At 42.3% G+C, this 21,863-nt stretch overlaps 1 protein-coding gene across 3 annotated transcripts; it reads left to right on the top strand.

Moving 5' to 3' along the window:
* The first annotated feature begins 1,095 nt into the window (after window positions 1–1,095).
* Window positions 1,096–17,378, top strand: GOLGA7 (golgin A7). 3 transcript variants are annotated; one of them, XM_082608501.1, is made up of 6 exons: window positions 1,096–1,163; window positions 1,376–1,508; window positions 5,976–6,128; window positions 12,312–12,413; window positions 13,534–13,596; window positions 15,990–17,378. In XM_082608501.1, the coding sequence occupies exons 2-5, from the start codon at window positions 1,398–1,400 to the stop codon at window positions 13,579–13,581; spliced, it is 414 nt and encodes a 137-aa protein (XP_082464627.1). In that variant the 5' UTR covers window positions 1,096–1,163; window positions 1,376–1,397; the 3' UTR covers window positions 13,582–13,596; window positions 15,990–17,378. The 3 variants fall into 3 exon arrangements, with proteins under 3 accessions (XP_082464627.1, XP_082464626.1, XP_082464628.1); XM_082608500.1 differs by having other exon boundaries at window positions 1,102–1,219; XM_082608502.1 differs by having other exon boundaries at window positions 1,138–1,236.
* Window positions 17,379–21,863: the final 4,485 nt, after the last annotated feature.

Genomic DNA, 21,863 nt, shown 5'->3' with positions numbered 1-21,863 from the left:
CGCCTACGCGATGAGATGAAGTGAGGTGAATGACAGCGTTAGGATGCTATTGACCTAATAATAGGTCAGAGAGGAGCATCTGCTTTGGGGGATCCTGGATCATGATGATGTCAATGATGGGACGTCAGGAGTGGACATGGATGATTGGGGATACCAAAGGGATGGAGCCCAAAGCAAGACATTCCATCACGCTACTCAGAATAGGCACACAACTTAAAACATGAATTGTTTATTTCTGGAATTTTCCATTTAATATTTTCAGACTGAGGTTGACTGGGGGTGGGGGCGGAGGTAACTGAAAACTGGGAAAGCCAAACAAAGGTGGAATACTGTATCAGCCAGGCACACCAGATAAAGGGTTTCCGTGGCTGCCTTGCAAAGGTGGGGGTGGGGGGTGGGTAAGGGCCCTTGGCAAGCCTCTCAGGAGGGGTGGAGGCTGGACTGCTGGATGAAAATCTTTGGGGTAGAAGGAAAGACAACACCTCCAGGAAAGTTGAAAGAGAGATGCTTGACGATGAAGCCCATGCAGCTTCTCCCTCCTCCCTTCCTCCCCCCGCCCCTTGCCAAACCGATCGTCCCCCGCCAAGCCTGCTTTCCATTTGTAAATCTGTGTGAGCAGTTGTTTTGTAGAGTTGGGTGGTGTCCCACGTGTAAACTGAGACTTCCAATCAAGAGTGAAAATAAACCCTTACAATCGGTGATCAGAAACTATGTCGCCATGTTGAACGAGGAAATGACACACCAGGGAAATGACACACCGGGGAAATCCCGAGTCTCGAACCCTTTGCACCCTCAGATGAACTCGGTCTCCACCGTTCTCCCCGTCGCCCCGCCCCGCAACCCCGCCCCGCAACCCCGCCCCCCCCGGGTCCTGCAGCCCCGCCCTCCGGCCCCGCCCTACAGCCGCCCCGCCCGGCCTTTTCCTTCCGGATGGACTCCTCCGGGCTAGGTGGGGGACTGAGTCGGCCCTAGCCCCGCCCACGGCGCCCGCCCCCGCACCGCAGCGCGCAGCCTCGGCAGGATCGCTTTACGGCCGGAGGAGTGGGTGGGTCCTAGACTCGAGGTAGGAGGCCGAGTTGAGGGGCGAGGAAAGAGGCCTTTTGCGGCAGGACGTAAGTGACGGCGTGGGCGGTGCGACAGTCGCTGGAGGGCAGCGGAGGCGGGTTCGTGTTTCCCGGGCCGAACCGGGCTCTGGGGGGCGCGGGGCCTGGCCCGGGAGGTAGCTGAAGGCCCGCGGTGAAAGCATGGGTGCAGGGGAGTGGGGCGGGGAGGCCTTGGGCTGCTTTGGCGGTGGGTGGGTTTGCGGGGCTGGCGGGCTGGAGTCCTGGGTCCAGGCCGGAGATCTGACCGTGGTTGGTGTCCCCCGAACCCGCAGCGCGGCCCGTCCTGTCCTCGCCATGAGGGCGCAGCAGGCGCCAGTGTCCGGGAAGGTTTTCATTCAGCGAGACTACAGCAGTGGCACCCGCTGCCAGTTCCAGACCAAGTTCCCCGCGGAGCTGGAGAACCGGGTATGCAGCCGGGCTCCCCGCACCTGCTCTGGGGCGAGGCCGGGAGCCTCCCCCGGGGCGGCAGGGAGTGCGGGTCTGGGAGGAGCAGGCACAGAAGGGGCCTGGGCCGGGGATGTGCGAAGAGGGCCGCTAAGCAAGACCTGGTGTTTGGAGGACAAGGAATAAGGCCAAGCCCCCGGGTCTGACGACCTGGTGGAGCTCCGTGGTGTCCAGGGCCCTGATGTGTGCGCCGCCGTCTTCCCCTGCCGTCCCCACCCCACCCCGGGTCATTGACCACAGTGAAGAGGAACTAATTCCTGGCGCTCCAGGCCACCTATCTCAGCGTGTTGTAAGCTGCATCCTCCAACCTCACCACGCAAGGGAGATAAATATCATTTTCGTGACTGGCGTCTGTGGCCACAGTGCTGGCCGCACTGCTCGGCAGGAAGGGTTTATTATTAAGCGCTGTGCTAGGCAGTGCAGACAGGCCTTGAACCTGGAAAACGCAGAGCACTGGATGGGCCTGGGCAGGGAAATATCTCAGAACGAGGCCCACAACTTGTCCCTCGCAGGTCTGATAGCTGGGAACCACCTGTACTGTGTTGGCTTCCAGGGCAGAATTGTCATCAGGATGTGGGTCTTTGGGGCAGCCTTGCATGCAAAAAGGGAGGAGCTTCCCCTTTCTTCAGACTTAGGAAAAATCATGGTAATGATCATTGTATCCTACTTTAAAGGTACAGCGACGTGAGCATATGTGAGTTTGTGTGTTTTCTTGTGCCCACATGTGTTCACACACCCAAAGACGGACTGTTTGGTCTTGAGCTTTGTAAGATAAACCTGACTGTGTGTTTCCTGTTCAGAGGTCAATTTCTGGTTAGATGGAAGCAGGTTTTGTGGCTCTTTCCTCTTTGACAAGGGGTGGGTGCGGGGCTGAGAGGTCATTGGGCATGGGTGTGGAGCTAAGGAATGCTGGCTGTGGAGTAAGTAGGTGTTGATGAGCCTACTGGAGCGCTGTGTAGCAGTCATTTAAAATTGGCTTGTGAGGAGGTGGGTTGTCCTACCTGATTGCCACGGAGCGTGTTGCCGCTTGGTTAGAGCTACTGAATGTTGTTTTTTAAAAATAATTTAACATCCCAGTTAACATGGTTTACATTTTAGGACTTACATGAAATGGATCAAATGTTTTACTTTTAAGCCTCTTACACCGAAACTCTGACTTAATACTATTTATGTACTTTCAAATCAGAGTGTAAACAACTCTTTTGCACCACACTTATTTGGCTGTCACATGATGCCTTTGTTTAAAAGTTTTAAAAGTCAAACTTCCAACTCATAATTGAGCCAAATATATGTATGTAGAATCAGACATGAGCCTTCCACTCTGTGTGTGGTGGAGCCTTTATGTTATAGTCTGAATACAGAAACAATGTAGTCACAGAACTTCACTGACTGTTACAGGAAATTGCTGTCTCTAAGTTCTGGAGTCCTTTTACTTCTTTGACTTCATGTAGCCCAGAACTGCTTGTGATTCTGAGTACTATAAGGAATGTTATTTGGTGCTGTTCAATTGTGCCCTTGAATTTTCTTTTTTTTTTTTAAATGTTTGGGTTAAAACACTAGCTTATACTTTAAATTGCTTGGGAAGGCTTTGATTTTTTTTTAAATGTGTTGAGATTAAATTTAAATTACAGGTTTAAATTTTCCTTGCTTTGTTTGATGGAAAATTGAAAGTTTCTTTCTTTGTTTTTTTACTACTTACTCTAGAAATTGTACTGATTGCTCCGCCTCTGGGGCTGATTTTCCCTTTGTGAGAACATTGCTCTTGGCAACTTAATAGAGGAAGAAATAAACATGCAAATGTTTTGTATGACTTTAAAGCATTAAACACACACATTTGTACCCTTTAATTTGTGAGTGAGGACAAGTTCTGTCTGTTAGCAAGTTTACTTGCTCACTGCCTGTGAGAACTTAATACTTTAATGTATAAGTGCTTTGTTGCCCGGACAATTCTTTAAAGAAAGCTCGATTCTCACTTTAGCGAAAATACAGACATCTTAGGCACCCTTGGCCTGGGCAGCAGAGCAGTGAGTGAACTATAATTGAGGCATTTGTTCCCCTGCATCCCTTTAAAAATATGCCTCTACATCCGGTCAGTAGAAGTTACCTTTGACTTGCAGTCTCTTTAAGCTTCAGCCCCATTCTCTGACAGGTAGTTCAACAAGAAACAGAAATTCTGGGAAGACGAGCCTGATTCCTATTTCTATTCTGGCCTCCGGTGTTTATTGATCCAAATTTGCATTTAGCTCCAGCTTCACAAATCTCCAAATGTCGATGTAGCTGCCATATTAGTGTGCAGGTACCAAGGGGTGAACATTGACAGCCATGCTTCATGGTGCCTAAAGGGCATGAGAACAAGGCCCACACCTCTGTAGAGCCCTTCGTAGTAAGTGTATCCTTGCCCTTACTTACTGCTGCCCATCATGCTTTTTCCCTTTTCTTTCTTTCTTTTTTTTTTTTTTTTTGGCCAAGGTGCGAGGTTTGCAGGATCTTCAGGGACTGAACCTGCGCCCTCGGCAGTGAAAGCGTGGAGTCCTAACCACTGGACCACCAGGGAATTCTCCCCCCCGCCCTCGCTTTTTTTTTTTAATTAAACTTTTTAAAAAAAAGTTCTTCACCTTGGATTTTTTTTTTTTTAATGATCTATGATTTGCCTCCAACCTATAAAGCATTGCAATCTTGGAATAACTTTTAAGAATTAGTGTTTCTGGTAGGATCAGTCATTCTGATCTGAAAGAAATAAAATGTTTCTGGGTTGATTCCCTAGTTTTGAATCATTCTGTCCAAAGAAACATAAATAATTCAAAGAACTTTCTTTCTCAGATCATAACATCGTAGTAAATCAAATGCGAGTGTTTGAAATTATTTGGACCTTTGTGCTTTTACTGATGGACAAACTGAAGGCATTAACTTAGGCAAAACCAGGTGGAGATAACAATTGACCGTTAATACTTGTTCACTGAGTTGTTCTCCTAAGTCTGTTTTCTGGGAACGGTGACAGGTTGCCTGGGTGACGGTTCGTAACACAGCACATCTTCAAGTGGAGGCTCCGCGAAGGGACGCTGCCCTGGCTCTCAGCACCCTCTCCACCCACCCAGCCCCGGTCAGAAACACTCATGTTCTGGAAAGTTCAAAGTAGCTCCTTTTAAAGAACAGGTCAAGCCACCACCACTTTAAAGTTTTCATGCCTTTCGCTCATTGAGTCCTCACAGTTTTCCACATGAAGGACAAAACAACTGCTCTCACCTAAAGTGTTTCAATAGCTTAAGGCTGATGGTCATAAATCCTCAGATGTATTCTGTATGTTAACAGAGAATTATGTTCTTGGGAACGTTTTGTCTCACGCTGTATACCGAGGTTCTTTGAGTTTCTTTCTGAGTCTATTTCTATGTAAAGTCTTCATGAAAGAGAGAATTCATATGTAAGTAGTTATTCGTTTTAGGAATAAGGGAGATACTGTGTGAGAGAAATCGGAGAATAAGGACGGATAAATTGTGCTTTGTTACCTACCAAGAATGCTACAATTGGGTGAAATACTCAACTGATGGGACTTGAAATTCCTAGAGCAAAGTACTGAGATTTGAAATCGGCGAACTGTTAAAAGAAGAAAGTAACGTGCTATTGGAAGAAGAAAGTGAAAGCAGGTGATGAAAGTGAGAAGAGGATACAACGGTGGTGTTAGTGTACGTGGTATCACTGACTAGAAGAGGGTAATAGGAGCCCTTGGTATGAAGAGTTGTGTAGTGGGTTGAGATTTTGCCTGGTTCGGTGTCAGCTTTTAGTAACCAAATAGTTACTTTAAAAGAGATGGGAAATGAGGAAATAATACAGTTTGCACCTTCTGATCTGTGGAAAATGTCCTGACTTCCCTTTTTTGCCGATGTAGATTCCAGCATTTAGGGACTTGATTTAAGATTACCTGCTCTTTGCAGATAAAGAGAATGCACCCCTCCGTTTGTTCCCCCACCATACTTTATACGTGCCTCAATTACAGTATTCTGTGGACTTACTGTGTTTTTATTGTTACATACCTGTTATGCTCACGACTGTAAATGCCTTGAGGACTAGAAAGTCTCAGTCATCTTTCTTTAAGGCCTGTCATGATATCTGATGGTAGGTGCTCCATAAATGTGAATATGAGAGAATGGAAAGATTGTATAATTGAATTAAGCTGCCTGTGACTCAGTATAGAGGACAAAGAGACACCACTTTGAGCCTTGATGATATCCAGTGCCCATAAGAAGGATAAGATTAAACAAACACTAACCAGTTTCAGTAACTTACGTCCAGATTTAATCACCTAAAAATTTGTTTGCGGACAGCTAGGTAAGAATGTTGACAAAACAGTGACCTAAATTAGTGAGAGCAAGCAGGAGTGAGGTGCTTGTCTTTTTTTCCAAAACTTATCTTTAAATTCTTTTTTCCGTACAGATTGATAGGCAACAATTTGAAGAAACAGTTCGAACTCTGAATAACCTTTATGCTGAAGCAGAGAAGCTCGGGGGCCAGTCCTATCTTGAAGGCTGCCTGGCTTGTCTCACAGCGTACACCATCTTCTTGTGCATGGAAACTCACTACGAGAAGGTAGGCCTACCTCTGTTTTCACACAGTCTCTTAAAACCATAAAGAAGGTGGGTTTATTACAGGTTTACGTTTACAGGGCGACAACTGCAGTAAAACTCAAAGGGGCATTCCTAATAATAGTGGAGATTTTATTGTTGCTTCTACGACCAGACACACAGAAAAGAATCCTGAGTCTTTCAGAAACAGGTTGCCCTGTTGATATTCAAATCGGCTGACACTTGAGGAGAATGTAGAAAATCCCTGTTCTCGTGCTGCCTGGCCTTCTGAGAAGCCTTTTCTTTATTTCCCCAAATTTCTATCCTCCATCTTATCCTCCCCCCTGAGTTCTTGGCTTCTCTTTCAACTGTCTGCTGGGCCCAGAGTTGCTGGCTTCTCAACCTAGATGTCCAGAAGTCAAGCCTCACACCTCCCCATTTCGTTCAGCAGCATCCTGTCTTCTTCAGGACCATCTTTAGGTGGAGGGCTAGCGGGGGAGAACTTATCAGTTGTCAGACTGAAATAGCTTCCATTTTCCCGTTCACTCACTTTATGACTTCTGCCACCACCCTGACTCATGCCCTTATGACCTTCCTCCTAGACCAGTGCCACAGTCTCCGGAGCCTCACTCCTTCCCTTCTTTTCCATTTGCAAACAGCTGCTGTGCCGTAAAACACAGCCGTGCCTCCCCTGCCGCTCCCGCAAAGTGAGAGGCCTTCCCCGGGTTCCGTTTCAGGCCCTTCTCGAGCCCACCTCCAGCTCTCCTTTCCAGCTCTGTCCTGCGCCCCTTCCTCACTTTGTCTTTCAGCCAACCGCGCAGAAACTCCGAGGTTTCCCTCCACCTGAAGTGCCGTGCTTCCGTGTCCGAATCTCACCAGTCCCCCAGTCCCACTTTCAGCTAACGCTTTCTCTACCCCGGTAATCGGAATTCGTTCTCTCCTCTGTATCCCCACAGTGCTTTACTCGTATCTGTTTTCTGGCACTTAGCACTCTCTACTTAGGAACGTAGCCGTTGATATTCTTGTCTTACCTGCCCTTCAGGTATGTCTTTTTCTTGAGGTCAAGGACAGTGTATCCCTCTTCAGGCCTAGCACCATACCTCGGGTAGATGAGGCACTCATTTACTATGTGTTAAGTGAATGAATTTACGTTAATCACAGTAAACCCCAAATAGATCATTAAATTCTGTCCATGATTAGAAAAGAAAGGCTGTAAGGAGATCTGTATTATACCCACCTGATAGAAGTTTCCCTGTGACTGTCTTGCATTCCATGTGGTGGAGAGCAGATACAGTCGCAGCTAAAATATTTTGAGCTGTTGGCTGAAAATGGTGCTGTAGTCTTCCTTAGCACCCTGACACGAATTCCCCTGGTGTTACTAAAAGGGACCCTGAAGAAGAGTAGTTTATATCCTTCTCCGAGTCGCACACACTCATTCCTACAGAGGATCAGCATCAGCTTTCAGTCTGTTCTGTCTTACCAGCTTCTCTGTAATAATACATTCGGTGAGTGAAGGGCCAGGGGATTCATTCATTCGATAAGTATTTATTGAACACCTACCATGTGCTAAGTACTGTGCAGGGGATATCACTGAATAGGGCAGAAATGGTTGCTGACGTCATGGAGTTTATAACTCAGTGGTAAAAAATGATAATAAGGAAACAAAACCCACAGAACTGTAAGTCGTGATAAATGCCTTGAAAAAAACGAACTTCCCTAGGATAGAAAATACAGGAAAGACCTAATTTAGATCGTGTGGTCAGAAGGGGCCTCTGAGATGGTAACATTAAGCTGTTGCGTGAAGGATGGGAAGCCCAGGGCCCTTCAGGCGGAGGGATGAGTGTATGCGGAGCATCTGGCGGCCCCCGTGCGGAGCGGGGCGTGGGGCGAGGAGGGTGGAGGCGACTCGAGAGGTGAGGGGACCTGCATCCACGGAGTGTGTGCTCCGTGGAAAGAGGCTTAGATTTTATTTCCCTGCAGGGAGGAACCACTCAAAGGTTTTAAGCAGGAGTAATAATAGGACTAGATTTTCATTTTAAAGAGATTCCTTGGGTCTGGGGGGAAAAAGTATAAAAGTGGAAGTAAGACGCTCTGTTGAAGTCCAGGCAAGAGAGGATGATAACTTGGATGGGTAGCAGAGCAGCAGGGATGGAAAGAGGTGAACAAATTCAGGGGACGCGCTGGTGGTCGAGCCTGGACACCCTGAGGAGCCACTGACCATGGCGGGTAAAAACAGTCATCCTGGGTGGCCATTAAAGACGTGTGTAATATTGTCAATCTAAGGTAGAAATAGATCCTCCCGAGTATTTTATTCATGCTTAGTGGAGTATTAGATGCTTGAACTCTCATTTCACTATAGCTTTTAAATTTGTTGATGAGATTTTAATTAACTTTTATTTATTTGTATGCAGTTGCTAAAATAGATACAGATACCTGCTTCTGACCTCAGTTGTAAAAAGAAGTTGGTAATTGGGTGCCACCCAAGTCATTTACTAATGATGTGATCATGGACAAGTTAATCTCTCCAAGTCTGAGTTCTCTCAACCATAAAATGGGTCTTACACTGGTGGTTGCCAAGGAGGAGGGGCTGGGGGAGGGATGGAGTGGGAGGCTGGGATTAGCAGATGCAAACTATTATATAGAGAATGGATAAACAACAAGGTCCTACTGTACAGCACAGGGAACAATATTCAATATCCTGTGATAAACCATAGTGGAAAAGAATATGAAAAAGAATGTATATACATGTGTAACTGAATCAATTTGCTGTACAGCAGTAATTAATACAACATTGTAAATCAGCTATACTTCAATTTTTAAAAAAGATAAATCTAAAAAAAGTAAATAAAATGGGTCTTAGAATTAATAAATTGCCTTATATGTGGTAGATGCTTAATAAAGTTTCTTAAGATTTAAAAATTAAATTAGTGTATATATATATATGTTTTAATCAGATATTTGTGAACTTACATGTACAGTTTTTTTATTTCAAGTGTATAAGTAGTCTTTTTTAGCAGCTGCTAGTTTATTTATCTACTAAAACATTTAGCAACCCTTAGTTAAAATCTTTTTGATTATTAATCTTGGAAGGAAGTTCTCAGTGTCAGAAATATAATGGACTTGAGTTCATAGGTAACCTATAAGGTACAACTTTATAAGTCTAGTTAAGGTCTCTTTCTTTTTACAGAGTAAGTATTAATAACACAAGTAAAAACCAAGTAAAATTAGTAAAGAAACCAAAATTTAAGGCATAGTCACTTTTTATAAATACATGATTTTATTTTAGAAACTGGCCGTGATAACTAGATCATGCAAAGTAAATAACTGGAATGGTCATAATTAAGGTATAATGTACCTGTACTTTTAAAAGAAAACATTTTAAACGTGTATCTGTATTTTTGATACCCAGCCACTCCCGCTCTCCAGCTTGTCCCTTAGGAATTTCTGTGCTATTATTTTCTACTTTACGAAAGGACAGGATTGAGTCATTTAGTAGTCTTTATTGTTTTAAACACTAAAACTCCTAGTCTGCAAACAGTAAAAGCCAAATATAATTGTGCTTACACTAGTCACGTGGGTTAAACTTTTGAAAATTGTAAATAGGCCTTTTAAAACCCACTAGAACAATCATGCATTTTGTTTCCTATAATGTGCTATTTATTGATTTAAAATGAAGATAAAGGCTTCAGTGTTATTCCTCTCTGTTGCTGCCCATTATAATCAGGGAACAAATGGGCTTGTAGAAGGTTCTCCTCTCAGGAGCTGTCTGCTGTGTTCATCAACCAGAAGACATCCCTCCTGCCCGTGGGCTGTGATCTGAAAGGAGCACAGTCAGAGGAGCTTAGATCTTTCTGAAAATACTAAAATCCTGGTGCTCTCACTCAGCCTCACTTAGGATATCTTTCCTTGAGGGTCTGGTAGGCTTTCTCCGGTTTAATATTCTCAAGGAGGATAATAGTCTTTCCTGAGGTTTGAGTGTTTAGCTTTGTAAATATTATATAAATTGAGGTTTTATTGAGTGTTTGAAGATAACAGATAATTTTGTTCAATATTATAGTTTGTTTTAACATTGATTTACCAAAAATAATAAAGTATGAGTAATATGTCAACATAAGGTTTCTTGGGGGTGAGAATGGTGCTTTGTCCTGTCTGGGGTGAGGTATGAGTTGACTCATGTTAATGCTTTCCTATTGCTAATGACACTAAGAGTTTAAAAGCATCTTGGTTAGGACAGTGCTGCCTTCACCATAATACCGTAAGAGGATTTGGAACTTACACAAAAAGAAAACTAATTGTTTTCCTTCTGAACTGATACCCAAGTGCCCATGAATGTTATTAAAGTTTAAATAAAAACCTTGCATGACAAAGTTCTGCATGAATCGCATAAAGGAATGCTGTTTCTTTGCTAGTAACCTGTACCCAAGGAGACAGGGAGGAAAGCTGTTCTGAAGGAATTCTTTCTTTGAAACCAGCCATGCAGGCATTTTTCTGAGTGTCCCCCCCACCCCGAGTATGAATGGACTGGGGTGAGGGGAGACTAGCTCTCCAGTTTCCAGCTCTGGCAGGTGAGCTGAGAAGGAAATTGGAGAGAAGATGGAGGGTCCTGAGTTGGGCACCTTCATGGGCTACTTCCTTCCCCATGTCATTTTAGCATGATTGACAAACGCTGATAGAAAGAGAGCGCCCATAGAGACCGAGCACCGCTCACATTCTTTGAGAGTTGAGAATAGGAGAATGACATGTACTTCAGATAATTAGGTGAAAAGCTCTTTTCTTTAGAAATAGCATTCCTAAATTACTTCATGACCCTGCAGATTGCTCTTTTAATAATATCATGCTCTTTTTAAAAAAGCGTAAAACGTTAGATTGTATTATTCCCCAAAGATGTAACCTGAATAAACTGTTTATCTTCCTTCAGTGAGAAAATTCATTATACAAACCACATAGAGTTTTAAATTCTAAATCAACTTATACCAAAGCGCCTAAATTTTAACATCCTAATTTGTTAGTTTAGCCTGGTACATTATAGACCCACACATAAATCATTTCTTAATTTCCAACTTCATTTTCATACAGTTCTTTTTTCCCTTTATGTTGTGATCACATTTATCTGTGACTTTATCATATTCTGGTAGTGTGAATTTAAGAAAGCATATAGTAATTAAAGAATTGGATCAAAGCCTCTTTGAAGATTAGAGCCAGCAAAGGATTATAATGACTTTGAATCTGAAATAAAACATGTAACTCTTTGATTTTGTATATAGCTATTAAAATTTATTTTCTTCTAGGTTATCTGTTTCAGAATTGCCCTTATTAAAGCTGGAGATTTGGCAAGTTCCAGAAGTTCCTTTGTATCCTATCTGGCTTTTGTCTACATTTGCTTTGACTTTTACAAGCTTAATACTAAACTTATAAGGTTTAGTGAGGTTGAGGTTCCCATCTAGGACACAAGAGCAAACTACAGAGCAGCGCTCCCTGCAGGCCTGGAAATGATATAAGACATTTGCCATCAGAACTTCCATGGCAGCCAGTACGTGCATGCTTGATAAAGGGAATAAACTTTTCAGTTTAAAACTCACTGGGCTCCCTTTGTTGTAGGCCTACCTTGTATCATTACTTAAAATTGATGAAAATGTACAAAGGAGAGAAGAAGTTCTTTCTTTTTTTCTTTTTTTTGGTTGCGCCGCACAGCTTGCGGGGTCTAAGCTCCCCAACCAGGCGTTGAACCTGGGCCCTCAGCAGTGAAAGCGCCGAGTCCTAACCACTGGACCACTAGGGAAGTCCCGAGAAGCAGTTCTTAAGTATTAAGGAGAAGGCCAAGAGCTGTCCTTGATATCAGAAGAGGTCACGTGATGCGCACTTCATGGGTAGGGAAGGGGAAAGCATACTAACCCTCGTGTGTATAGTCACCTTGTATTTCTCCGCAACCAGGATGAAGGTGACCGGGAGGGGAGGGCGTGGCTCTCGTGCCGCTGTGAGGCCGCATCTGCGGTGGCACTTGCACTGCGTGGACGGTGCTCGGGACTCGGGGGCGGCGGTGTCGGGAGCCCCGTGGCCTTAGCCACGTAGTCAGAGCCATCCCTCCACGTGAACAGCCATTCTTGCTTTGAAAACTAATTCCACTGCCTGAATATTTTGAGGTCCAGCTGATGCTTCACAGGGAAATCTGATGACGTTTATAAAAAGCTGTGGGGTTTCTTTTTGTCAGGTTCTGAAGAAAGTCTCCAAATACATTCAAGAGCAGAATGAGAAGATCTATGCTCCCCAAGGCCTCCTCCTGACAGATCCCATCGAGAGAGGACTTCGAGTTGTATCTTTTCAGCCTAGATCACAAGGTCTCAATATCTGTAAACAGAACCTTTTGATTGGTCCTGTCGAGCAGCGGCCGGAGAGAATTTAACTCCCTTCTGCCGTACTTGCCCTAGGGCTCTGCTGTGAGAAGGCACACCCGCCATGAGCCCCCCAGCTCCAGCACTCTCCCTTGACGCACGCCTCTCCTTCCTCTGTATCATGCTGGTCTCTGTGCATTGTGTAGTTCTCGGGTTGCCGTCATCTTGGTGACTCTGTGGCATCTTGTAGTAATAATGGGAGTGGTGTGAGTCATGCATTTCAGTTGCAGAGGCTGGACCCAAAGCCCCTTTGAAATGCATGAACTAACGCGCAGCAAGGTTGTCCAGATGAATCACAGATCCGTGGGTTCATCTGGCTCATTGAAATCAGCCACAGCTGCCAGATGTATCATTTCATTACCTTTGACATACTGCGCGTATTTTTAGAGGCAGCAAGCTTTGAAACTCACGAGGTGAATTTCATAAATTGCAAAAAAACTAATTTAGCTTGATAATGGGAGTAAAATAAATAACTGGGTAAAATAAATTTTTTTTAAAACCTAGGTCAGATCACCCCAGGCCTTCCGGCAACAGTTTTATTATACTCAGCAGCAGTGGTTCTTAAACTTTTAGATGTTGTGAGCCCTCTCCCAAGAAAAAGTTTGCATGTAATGTCAGGGCATTTTGAACCCCTGACTTCATTACCTCCGTGGATGCTCAGTTAAGAGCCGCTCCCTCAGTTCTACAATAAAGCATCCTTTTTCAGATTTTTTTTTTTTTCAAAAAATGAATAATCAGTGTTTGGGGAGGAGCTACATGTGTACTACAGGCAATTACAATTCTTACATTTTTAGCAAAGGTGTAGAAAACACCGTGTTTACCTCAAGCAGGAGGAAATTTTAATAATTCAAAATAAGTAAAGCAAATAATTTAATTTTAAATTATTTAAATAATTTAATTATTTAAATAAGAATTTTAAATTAAGTAATAATTTTAAATGAATAAAGACAAGTCTGCACAGATCATACCTATCATCTCGCCGTGGTCCCTTTTTCTATGTTCTGTTCTCTAGTGTGTTTTCTTAACAGCCATGCTGTTTAGATTGAAATTACTATTTATGAAGACAGAGGCATGAGCAGTGGAAGATAAACCGTAGGATTAAAGGTAAATATGAAATTATGTGATTTATGTGCAATTTTTGTAATTTTGTGGGATGCATGAATTTTCTTCCCTGCATCATAAGTAGTGGCTTATTCTCTGTACTGGCTTGATATTTAAAATGTGTATTTAAACCAAATTCTATAACCCAAGTGATAGAGAATTTAATCCTGATTTTTTTTTCTTCCCCCTGTATTGTTTTCAGACTGGTTTAGTTGTTACTTTGTTTTGGAGGTTTTGAGAGGTTTTTTTTGGGGGGGGGGCATCTTATTTTAATATTTCAAAACTATCGTAGACATTTTAATAGATGGGTCTTGCATATAAGAATCAGTTCAGAGATTTCCCTGCCTAACTGACAAATGGCTTTAATAACCAAAGAAACGTTTCAGAGTGGGGTAGGGAGATTCTAAATACTTCATGTATTTAAGTGACTTCATAGCCCTTTAGAAGAACACTTACCTCTAGTGGGTAGAACCATACATTTTCATTTCTCTTTAGAATGTTTATGTTCTTATATATCCAATATAATGACCTTGAACAAGTGAGAAACAAGTTGGTGAATGCTGGTGGGAATCTGTGGGAAGAAGCACGTGGAAGCCACAGTACCCTAGCCCAGCCTTCTAAGTGACAAAAACATCGTATTTCACTGTTTCTGCCAAGTCCAGTCATGTGCTCTGCCTCCCAATCGTGTTCTGCTGCTGTGCTTGCCTGATCGACTTTGTCTGCAGGCATCCATCACTAATTCACAGGCCGCACAGAAACAGACTGTACCAGAGCAGCCCAGTTCCTTCCCAGGGCAACAGTCATAACGGTAGCTACCGTTTTGAGGGTACCTGCTATGTGCCCGCTCTTATACAAACGGTGTTTTCCAATCCTCACAAGATTCTGCAGAGCATTTCCCCCACTTTACAGATAAGCAGACCAAGGTACAAATACATTAAATGATGTTCTCCAAGTCACACAGCTAATGGGTATTGAGATAGGAACCCAAATCTGATGGACCATAAAACCCCTATTTTTTACACCGTACTTCCTGTAAGTACGTGCAGCAGCAGAGACGTGGAAAAAGGAGAGTTGATCAGCTTATTCTAAGTATTTATCCCCTTCTTTTCTTTTTCACTACCTTTTAAAAATACATTTTGTCTGCTCCTGTGCCATTTGTTGAATCCTACAAAGCTGCCGCCTTTTAGCTCTAGGGAATGTGTCACACAGATTCTTACAAGCCACAGACCTAAATAATGACGCCCTCTGCTTGGTGTTTTATTCTTTACTGAGGCTTTGTTTTGGAACACTTAGTGTTACCTATTCATGCACTTTCTCACATGCAGTTTCCAAACTGGTAATTCTCAGACAAGCAACCAGGAGCCCTACATGTGGTATTTGTGACGTGCGGTTGGAATAAGTTTGTTTGATCAGTTGTAGCCACACTGACTCGGCCCAATCCATTTGTCATCATGGCTCACGTGGCAGCTATTGTTGTTCAATACACTGGTTTTCTGAGGTGGTGCGGGGTTTGGAGCAATTACACACCAGAGACCAGTCTATCAACATTCAACAACAGTGAAATTTTGAAATGAGATTTACAGTAGGAACTTGTGGTAATTTCGTGAATGCAGATATTTTTGTTCAGTGCAGTTTAGTTTTCCGAGCTATGTGTTCCTCAGACCCAGGATCCTGTGTGGGCTGAGGTCTTGGAGGAGGGGGAAAACTATAAGAATAATGAATTCAGTTCTATAATTTTTCTTAAGTCTACGTGGTGTCTGCAGGTTGAAGCTTTATATGGGAATTAAATTAATGATTTAACAGAAGAGTATACAAATCCTGGAGGTGGCCTTTAAATAGACTGATGGTGTTTTCTCTCTTTGGATTAAGATTGTCTTCTCTACTCAAAAAACAGAATATGTCATTATTCTGTCACAATAAATAAGTGATAATAAAAATAACCGTTTGTCGGCACTTCCTGTGTGCCTGTACTTTTTTAAATGCTTCATTTTAATTATCACAACATCCCTGTGAGGTAGATGATGTTATCCCTGTTTTTCAGATGAGGAAACTCAGGCACAGGGAATCTAAGTTACTTGTGCACGGCCAAAAATGGGCAGGCGGTCCTGGAGGTGGGCAGGCGGTCCTGGAGGTGGGCAGGCCCCGGATTGGCCGCCTGCCCCGTGCTGTGCTACCTCTCCTGACAGGATGGGTCAGAGATGGAGATACACAGCCTTGGATCTCTAGACCGTCGAGCTGTGTACTCACTCCGGCAGGTAGTACAGATCCAGGCATTTTATTAGCTAGCACCTGGCTTCATAGAGTGTAGCCCACATACTAGGAGCTCCCATCAGTCGATGTTTGGAGGTTAGTTATCATCCCTTTCTAAAACCTTTTCTTCTCCCCTCTGACTCCAGGCCCACCTCCAGCTGGGACCCTCATCTGTCCACCGGCCGACCGCAGTGTCCCCCACCTCCTCTCCAGAGCATCATTCCTTCGTATCTGCTGCCAGAGCCACGGTGCCATTCACTCCAAGGACTGACTTTGTAAAATTCCACACCTGGAGTGACCTCTAGTCGCTCAGCATCCACTTTGTGTCTCCAAATTGTGTAGGACTCTGTCATCTTTTGATTAGTTTTTGAGAAAACGCAATGAAGCATTTCACTGTTTTTATTCAAAGCCATTAATAAAATACGCAGTTGGTCAGCCCAACGCAGTTGATTTCTTACCTGCCACCAGTGCCAGTGGTTCTCGTCATTCCTTGGGCCTCAGCAAGTCGTAAACCTAGCCAGTGCTCAGTCTTACTCCCCCAAATTCATAAAACGCTTTTCTCCAGGATTTTGGTGAAGGGTGGGCTGTGTCTGGTTTTGCTAAGGCATCTCCCAGATTTCAGAGAATTACCAGTTTTGCCATGACTCAAAGCTTAAAGATCCAGTTCTGCTGTTCAGTTTCTCAAACTGAAGCTCATTGGAAAAATAATGTATAATGTTACTTGTTCTATTACAGCAATTCCTGATTAAAGCAGTATTTAATGCAATTTCCAGGTTTTTGTTTTTTGGGTTTTTTTTTTTTTTTTGAGAATTCTGTTATTACTGCATTACCTTGAACATTGGGAAGATGTGGTATGTGTTGCTTGTTCCTTATAAAAATAAGTAAGCACAATAAAGTGGATGCTAAACCATCAAACACAAATGTCCCTGCTGTGTCCCTGAGTGAGCAAGTGTTAATAAATATTTTAATTAATAGTTTTGTTATAAATATAACTTAAGAGAAAAAAATTTGATAGGAATAATACTATATATTGCTAATTTTTAACTATCCCTACTGGCAAACCTTATGATTCCTAGACTTTCCTCATATACAGTATTCAGTGCACAGAAATATTATGATTGGTTCAAGTTCAGTAAGTTAAGTGATTTCCAACGAAAACTCTCAAGTCTGGGTCACTGTTTCTAGTTCTTTTTGGCTGTGTGTTCTTAGCATTGGGACTTCCCCTCCGTTCATCTTTGGGGTTTGAGAGCACTGTATTTGTGAGAAAGTTAGGACATATACTAGGAGAGAATGAAACGGTTAAAAGTTTTACTTTCAGAGATATTGTAGGTGCTAATACTGGATTTAACCTTTCAGATTTAATTTCTTTTATGGGTCTGTTAGTTATTCAGTAAATCCCATAGGTCTATGTAATATTTTAATTGTATGAAACTTGTTACTTTATAGCCTATAATAGTGTGTCTGTCTGCCTTTTAAACCCATTGCAATAACTTTGCTGAAATATTAACACATTAGTAAAACTTTTCTTAAACAAATTGTCTCTGTGTCATATTTGGTGTGATTTGGTAAAGTGATACATGATATGGTATTAAATTTGGCAGATAGACAATACTACAAGAATCCCTGGTTCAGTGTAGCTTAGTATTTTTAAACAAACGTCTGACATTTATACAGTTTGTCACACTTTGCAATTTTTTACATGCTTTTTCTCAAGTGCAGACCTGTTAGCTAAACAGGTAAAAACCAAGAAATAGCCCCTAATAGTCAAAATGTATTCAGTTACAGAAATAAGAGATTGGAATGTCTCATTAGCAAAAAAGTATCCGAGTGCTGTGACAATCTTGGATCATCTGATGACTCCAGTGTTCCTAAATGAAATGCCTTTGCAGAGAGTAACTGCTTATAAAATAGAGACTATATTCCGACTTAAATTCCTTCCATATTCCACTTAGCCCTAGCTCCTGGATCCGTGTCATTGCTTCTCAAGAGTGACAGGCTTTGTTCCTTGTTTTGTTGTTTGTTTCAGTCTCCTATAAAGGAAGTCAGAGTATTCATGCCGCCTTTGATTTCCAAACTTCCCTCCCCTCCCCCTTGCCGCCCCACCTAGCCCCTCGAATGCCCTGAGAGCAGGGCTGATTCCTCTTTCTCCTTGTATCCATCCCCAACTCCCAGCATCCCTCACAGTGCTACATACACTTGGCACTCAGCTATTTGTAAAGTGTGTAAATGCACGAGATATAAGTTGACAGGTCATTAACAGAGTTACTTTACTACATCTTCATTAGTAAGGTGTTTGTCTGGCTTGATAAGATAGTGGCTGGTAAACTCCCCTTATAAAGTCTTGTTCTAAGAGGCAGTATCTGTGGCTTAAACTCCATTAGAGTGGACTTGCCTAGAGGTAACTATTCTTGAGGATTTCAGTGACCTTTTTCCTCTGGATCAGGAATTCCCAGGGAAAGGAAAGGAATTGCATTCAAAACTTCTGAAGTAGGGCTTCCCTGGTGGCGCAGTGGTTGAGAGTCCGCCTGCCGATGCAGGGGACACGGGTTCGTGCCCCGGTCCGGGAAGATCCCACATGCCGCGGAGCAGCTGGGCCCGTGAGCCATGGCCGCTGAGCCTGCGCGTCTGGAGCCTGTGCTCCACAACGGGAGAGGCCACAACAGTGAGAGGCCCACGTACCACAAAAAAAAAAAAAAAAAAAAAAAAAAGAGTAATACTCAATACTCTGTAATAACCTATGTGGGAAAAGAATCTGAAAAAGAATAGATATATGTACATGTATAACTAAATCACTTTGCTGTACACCTGAAATTCACACAACATTGTAAATCAACTAGACTCCAATATAAAATAAAAAATAATAAAAAAAGAAAAAAAGAAAAAAATCAAAAAAATTAAAAAAAAACTACATATATTTGTCAACATAAATGACCATATCCTAAATATTATGCATACCAGTTAACATCTCCAGTATCAGGTTGGTCTTTGATCATTTTACACAATACTTCTCACACTCACACACACAACCCCACTCCCCAGGACTTCACCCAGGTCTCTATTTGTAATTCCTCCACGTGTTCAGGTCTGTTAGTCTCATTGGTCTCATTGTCAAGAGACACTAGCCTCTGAGTCCTGCTAGTTCTACCAAAAAGAAAAAGTGAAAAATATGGACAAATAGCTTATTCCTGCTCATAGGTATGTGAGTAAGCCTCTAAAAGAAATGAATTGAACTTGTAGCCTAGAAGCAGCCTCTAGCTAAGGGTAAAGTTCAGGGTCAAGCTGAATTTCTCTCTTAAAGTAAACATGTCTAAAACGAAACAAAGAGGGTGACTGGGAAATGTATGATCTCACTTCCCCACCAACAGGGAAAAGTCCAAAGTAATTTCATCCCTCACAGAGCTCCATGGGTCACATCCAAATCTTATTGATTCTACTGAGTTAGCAGCTCACAGGATGACAGCTGCTCACAGCAAGATCAGCTCTGACAGATCAACTGACCCAAGGTTTCTGGTTCTTGTTTCCAAAGATACCAACAATCAACACAATTTCATGACCAAATTTCAGTATTTTCAGCTGAAAATATTTTTATAACTGACTGAACATAGCATAAACTGAAAATATAATTTTTAAAATCACTTTTGGATACCCTAAAGGCGGAATTATTATCAATACATTATCTGTTCTAGCTAATTTAATAGTAAAATTATGGAACATAATTAATCATGCCATTCTTTAGCCGTCTGATAGAGGGTGAATACGGAACTCAATTAAAGTGTTTAGTTTTGGGCTTCCCTGGTGGCGCAGCGGTTGAGAATTCGCCTGCCGATGTAGGGGACACGGGTTCGTGCCCCGGTCCAGGAAGATTGGAGCGGCTGGGCCCGTGAGCCATGGCCGCTGAGCCTGCGCGTCAGGAGCCTGTGCTCCGCAACGGGAGAGGCCACTCTTTTACCAGTGAGAAACCTGTAATTGTTTAAATGAAGAAATTTAGATACAATGCCAAAAGTTTTTAAGATGTCACCAATTTTTAAATTTCACAGTCTTTTATTAACCCAAGCCTCTTATTCCTTATTATTTCACATACTGACACCTCAAGAGATGTATAATTTATAGATCCTCCGTGTAGAAATGAAAACGAAATGGTAACAATTATAATACAATTCCATCTCTGTAACTCTAATTAGAAAGTTTGGAACTTAAGAAAATTTTAAAATAAATCTTACTGTATATTGTCAGCTCAGGGAAACCACTATCTATATGCAGACAAACTTGATTGTATTCTAACAGTTGCCTCTATACAGAAAAAATGATTTTAATAAACTTTAGTCTGAAGTGGAATGACTCATTTCGTTCGTTAGGTGAAGTTCTCAAAATGGTGCCATGCCTACAATCCATTAACACAAAGAAAGGTGTGGCATTGAAATGAAGAAAAATGAATGGAATTTTGATACAGGGTACATTATTTTTTTCAATTTATTTTATTGGAGTATAGTTGATCTATAATGTGTTAATTTCTGCTGTACAGCAAAGTGATTCAGTTTTACATTCTTTTTCATATTCTTTTCCATTACGGTTTATCCCAGGATATTGAATATAGTTCCTTGTGCTATAGAAGTAGGACCTTATTGTCTATCCATTCTATATATAATAGTTTGCATCTGCTAACCCCAAACTCCCACTCCATCCCCCCACCCCCTCCCCCTTGGCAACCACAGGTCTGTTCTCTATGTCTGTGAATCTGTTTCTGCTTCATAGATAGGTTCATTTGTGTCATATTTTAGATTCCACATATAAGTGATATCATATGGTACTTGTCTTTCTCTGACTTACTTCACTTAGTATGAGAATCTCTAGTTGCATCCACGTTGCTGCAAATGGCATTATTTCATTCTTTTTTATGGCTGAGTAGTATTCCTTTGTACATATGCACCACATCTTCTTTATCCATTCATCTGGACCCTTAGGTTGCTTCCATGTCTCGGCTATCGTGAATAGTGCTGCTATGAACATAGGGGTGCATGTATCTTTTTGAATTTGAGTTTTGTCCAGATATATGCCCAAGAGTGGGATTGCTAGATCATATGGCAACTCTATTTTTATTTTTTTGAGGAACCTCCATACTGTTTTCCATAGTGGCTGCACCAGTTTACATTCCCACCAACAGTGTAGGAGGGTTCCCTTTTTCTCCACACCATCTCCAGCATTTGTTATTTGTAGACTTTTTGGTGATGGCCATTCTGACCAGTGTGAGGTGGTATCTCATTGTAGTTTTGATTTGCATTTCTCTAGTAATTAGCAATGTTGAGCATCTTTTCATGTGCCAATACAGGGTACATTCTTGAGTAATGCTACCCTTTAGCTTTTTCCTATGGCTATATATATTTTTTTTTTAAAAAAAGAGCATTGCCCTAAGCTGTAAGCATTTAGAAATACTGAGTTTGCCTGGTTTTCATTTAGACCTAGAGACAATTCCCTAGAGTAATTATGTGGACCCTAAATAAACATGAGGACCTGCACAGCACGTAGACATAGAAGCTTTTCATCAGAGGTTCATGACACAAAGGCATACATATTTCTTGATGGAAAGGTCACATTTCTCTTTGCTTGACTCTTATCCAGAAAACCATTAAGAAAATCATTTTACTTAGCCTGATAAATGCTATTTGGCCATAGTTTTTCAGAAGATATATTTAATTTTTTTTAAAAAAGGAAAATTCATGGTCATTTTATATTCTGCAATGAGCAAGTAACTGCACAGCCTTTGGATCTCCTCACAGTGCTGCACATTCGTCTCCTTGGAAGTGACTCATTCTTCCTGCAAGCTGTGCTCACATGTCACTTCCTTAGGGAGTCTGCTATAGGCTGAATGTTTGTGTTCCCCCAAAATTCACATGTTGAGACCCTAACCCCCGAGGCGATGGTACTAGAAGGTGGGACTTTTGGGAGGTGATTAAATCATGAGGGTGGGGCTCTCATGAATGAGATTAGTGCCCATATAAAAGCAGCCCAGAAAGCTCCACTGT

The sequence above is a fragment of the Mesoplodon mirus genome, assembly GCF_964341445.2.
Source record: "Mesoplodon mirus genome assembly, chromosome: 20".
Lineage (NCBI taxonomy): Eukaryota > Metazoa > Chordata > Mammalia > Artiodactyla > Ziphiidae > Mesoplodon > Mesoplodon mirus.
This window is presented reverse-complemented; position numbering and strand designations above follow the sequence as displayed.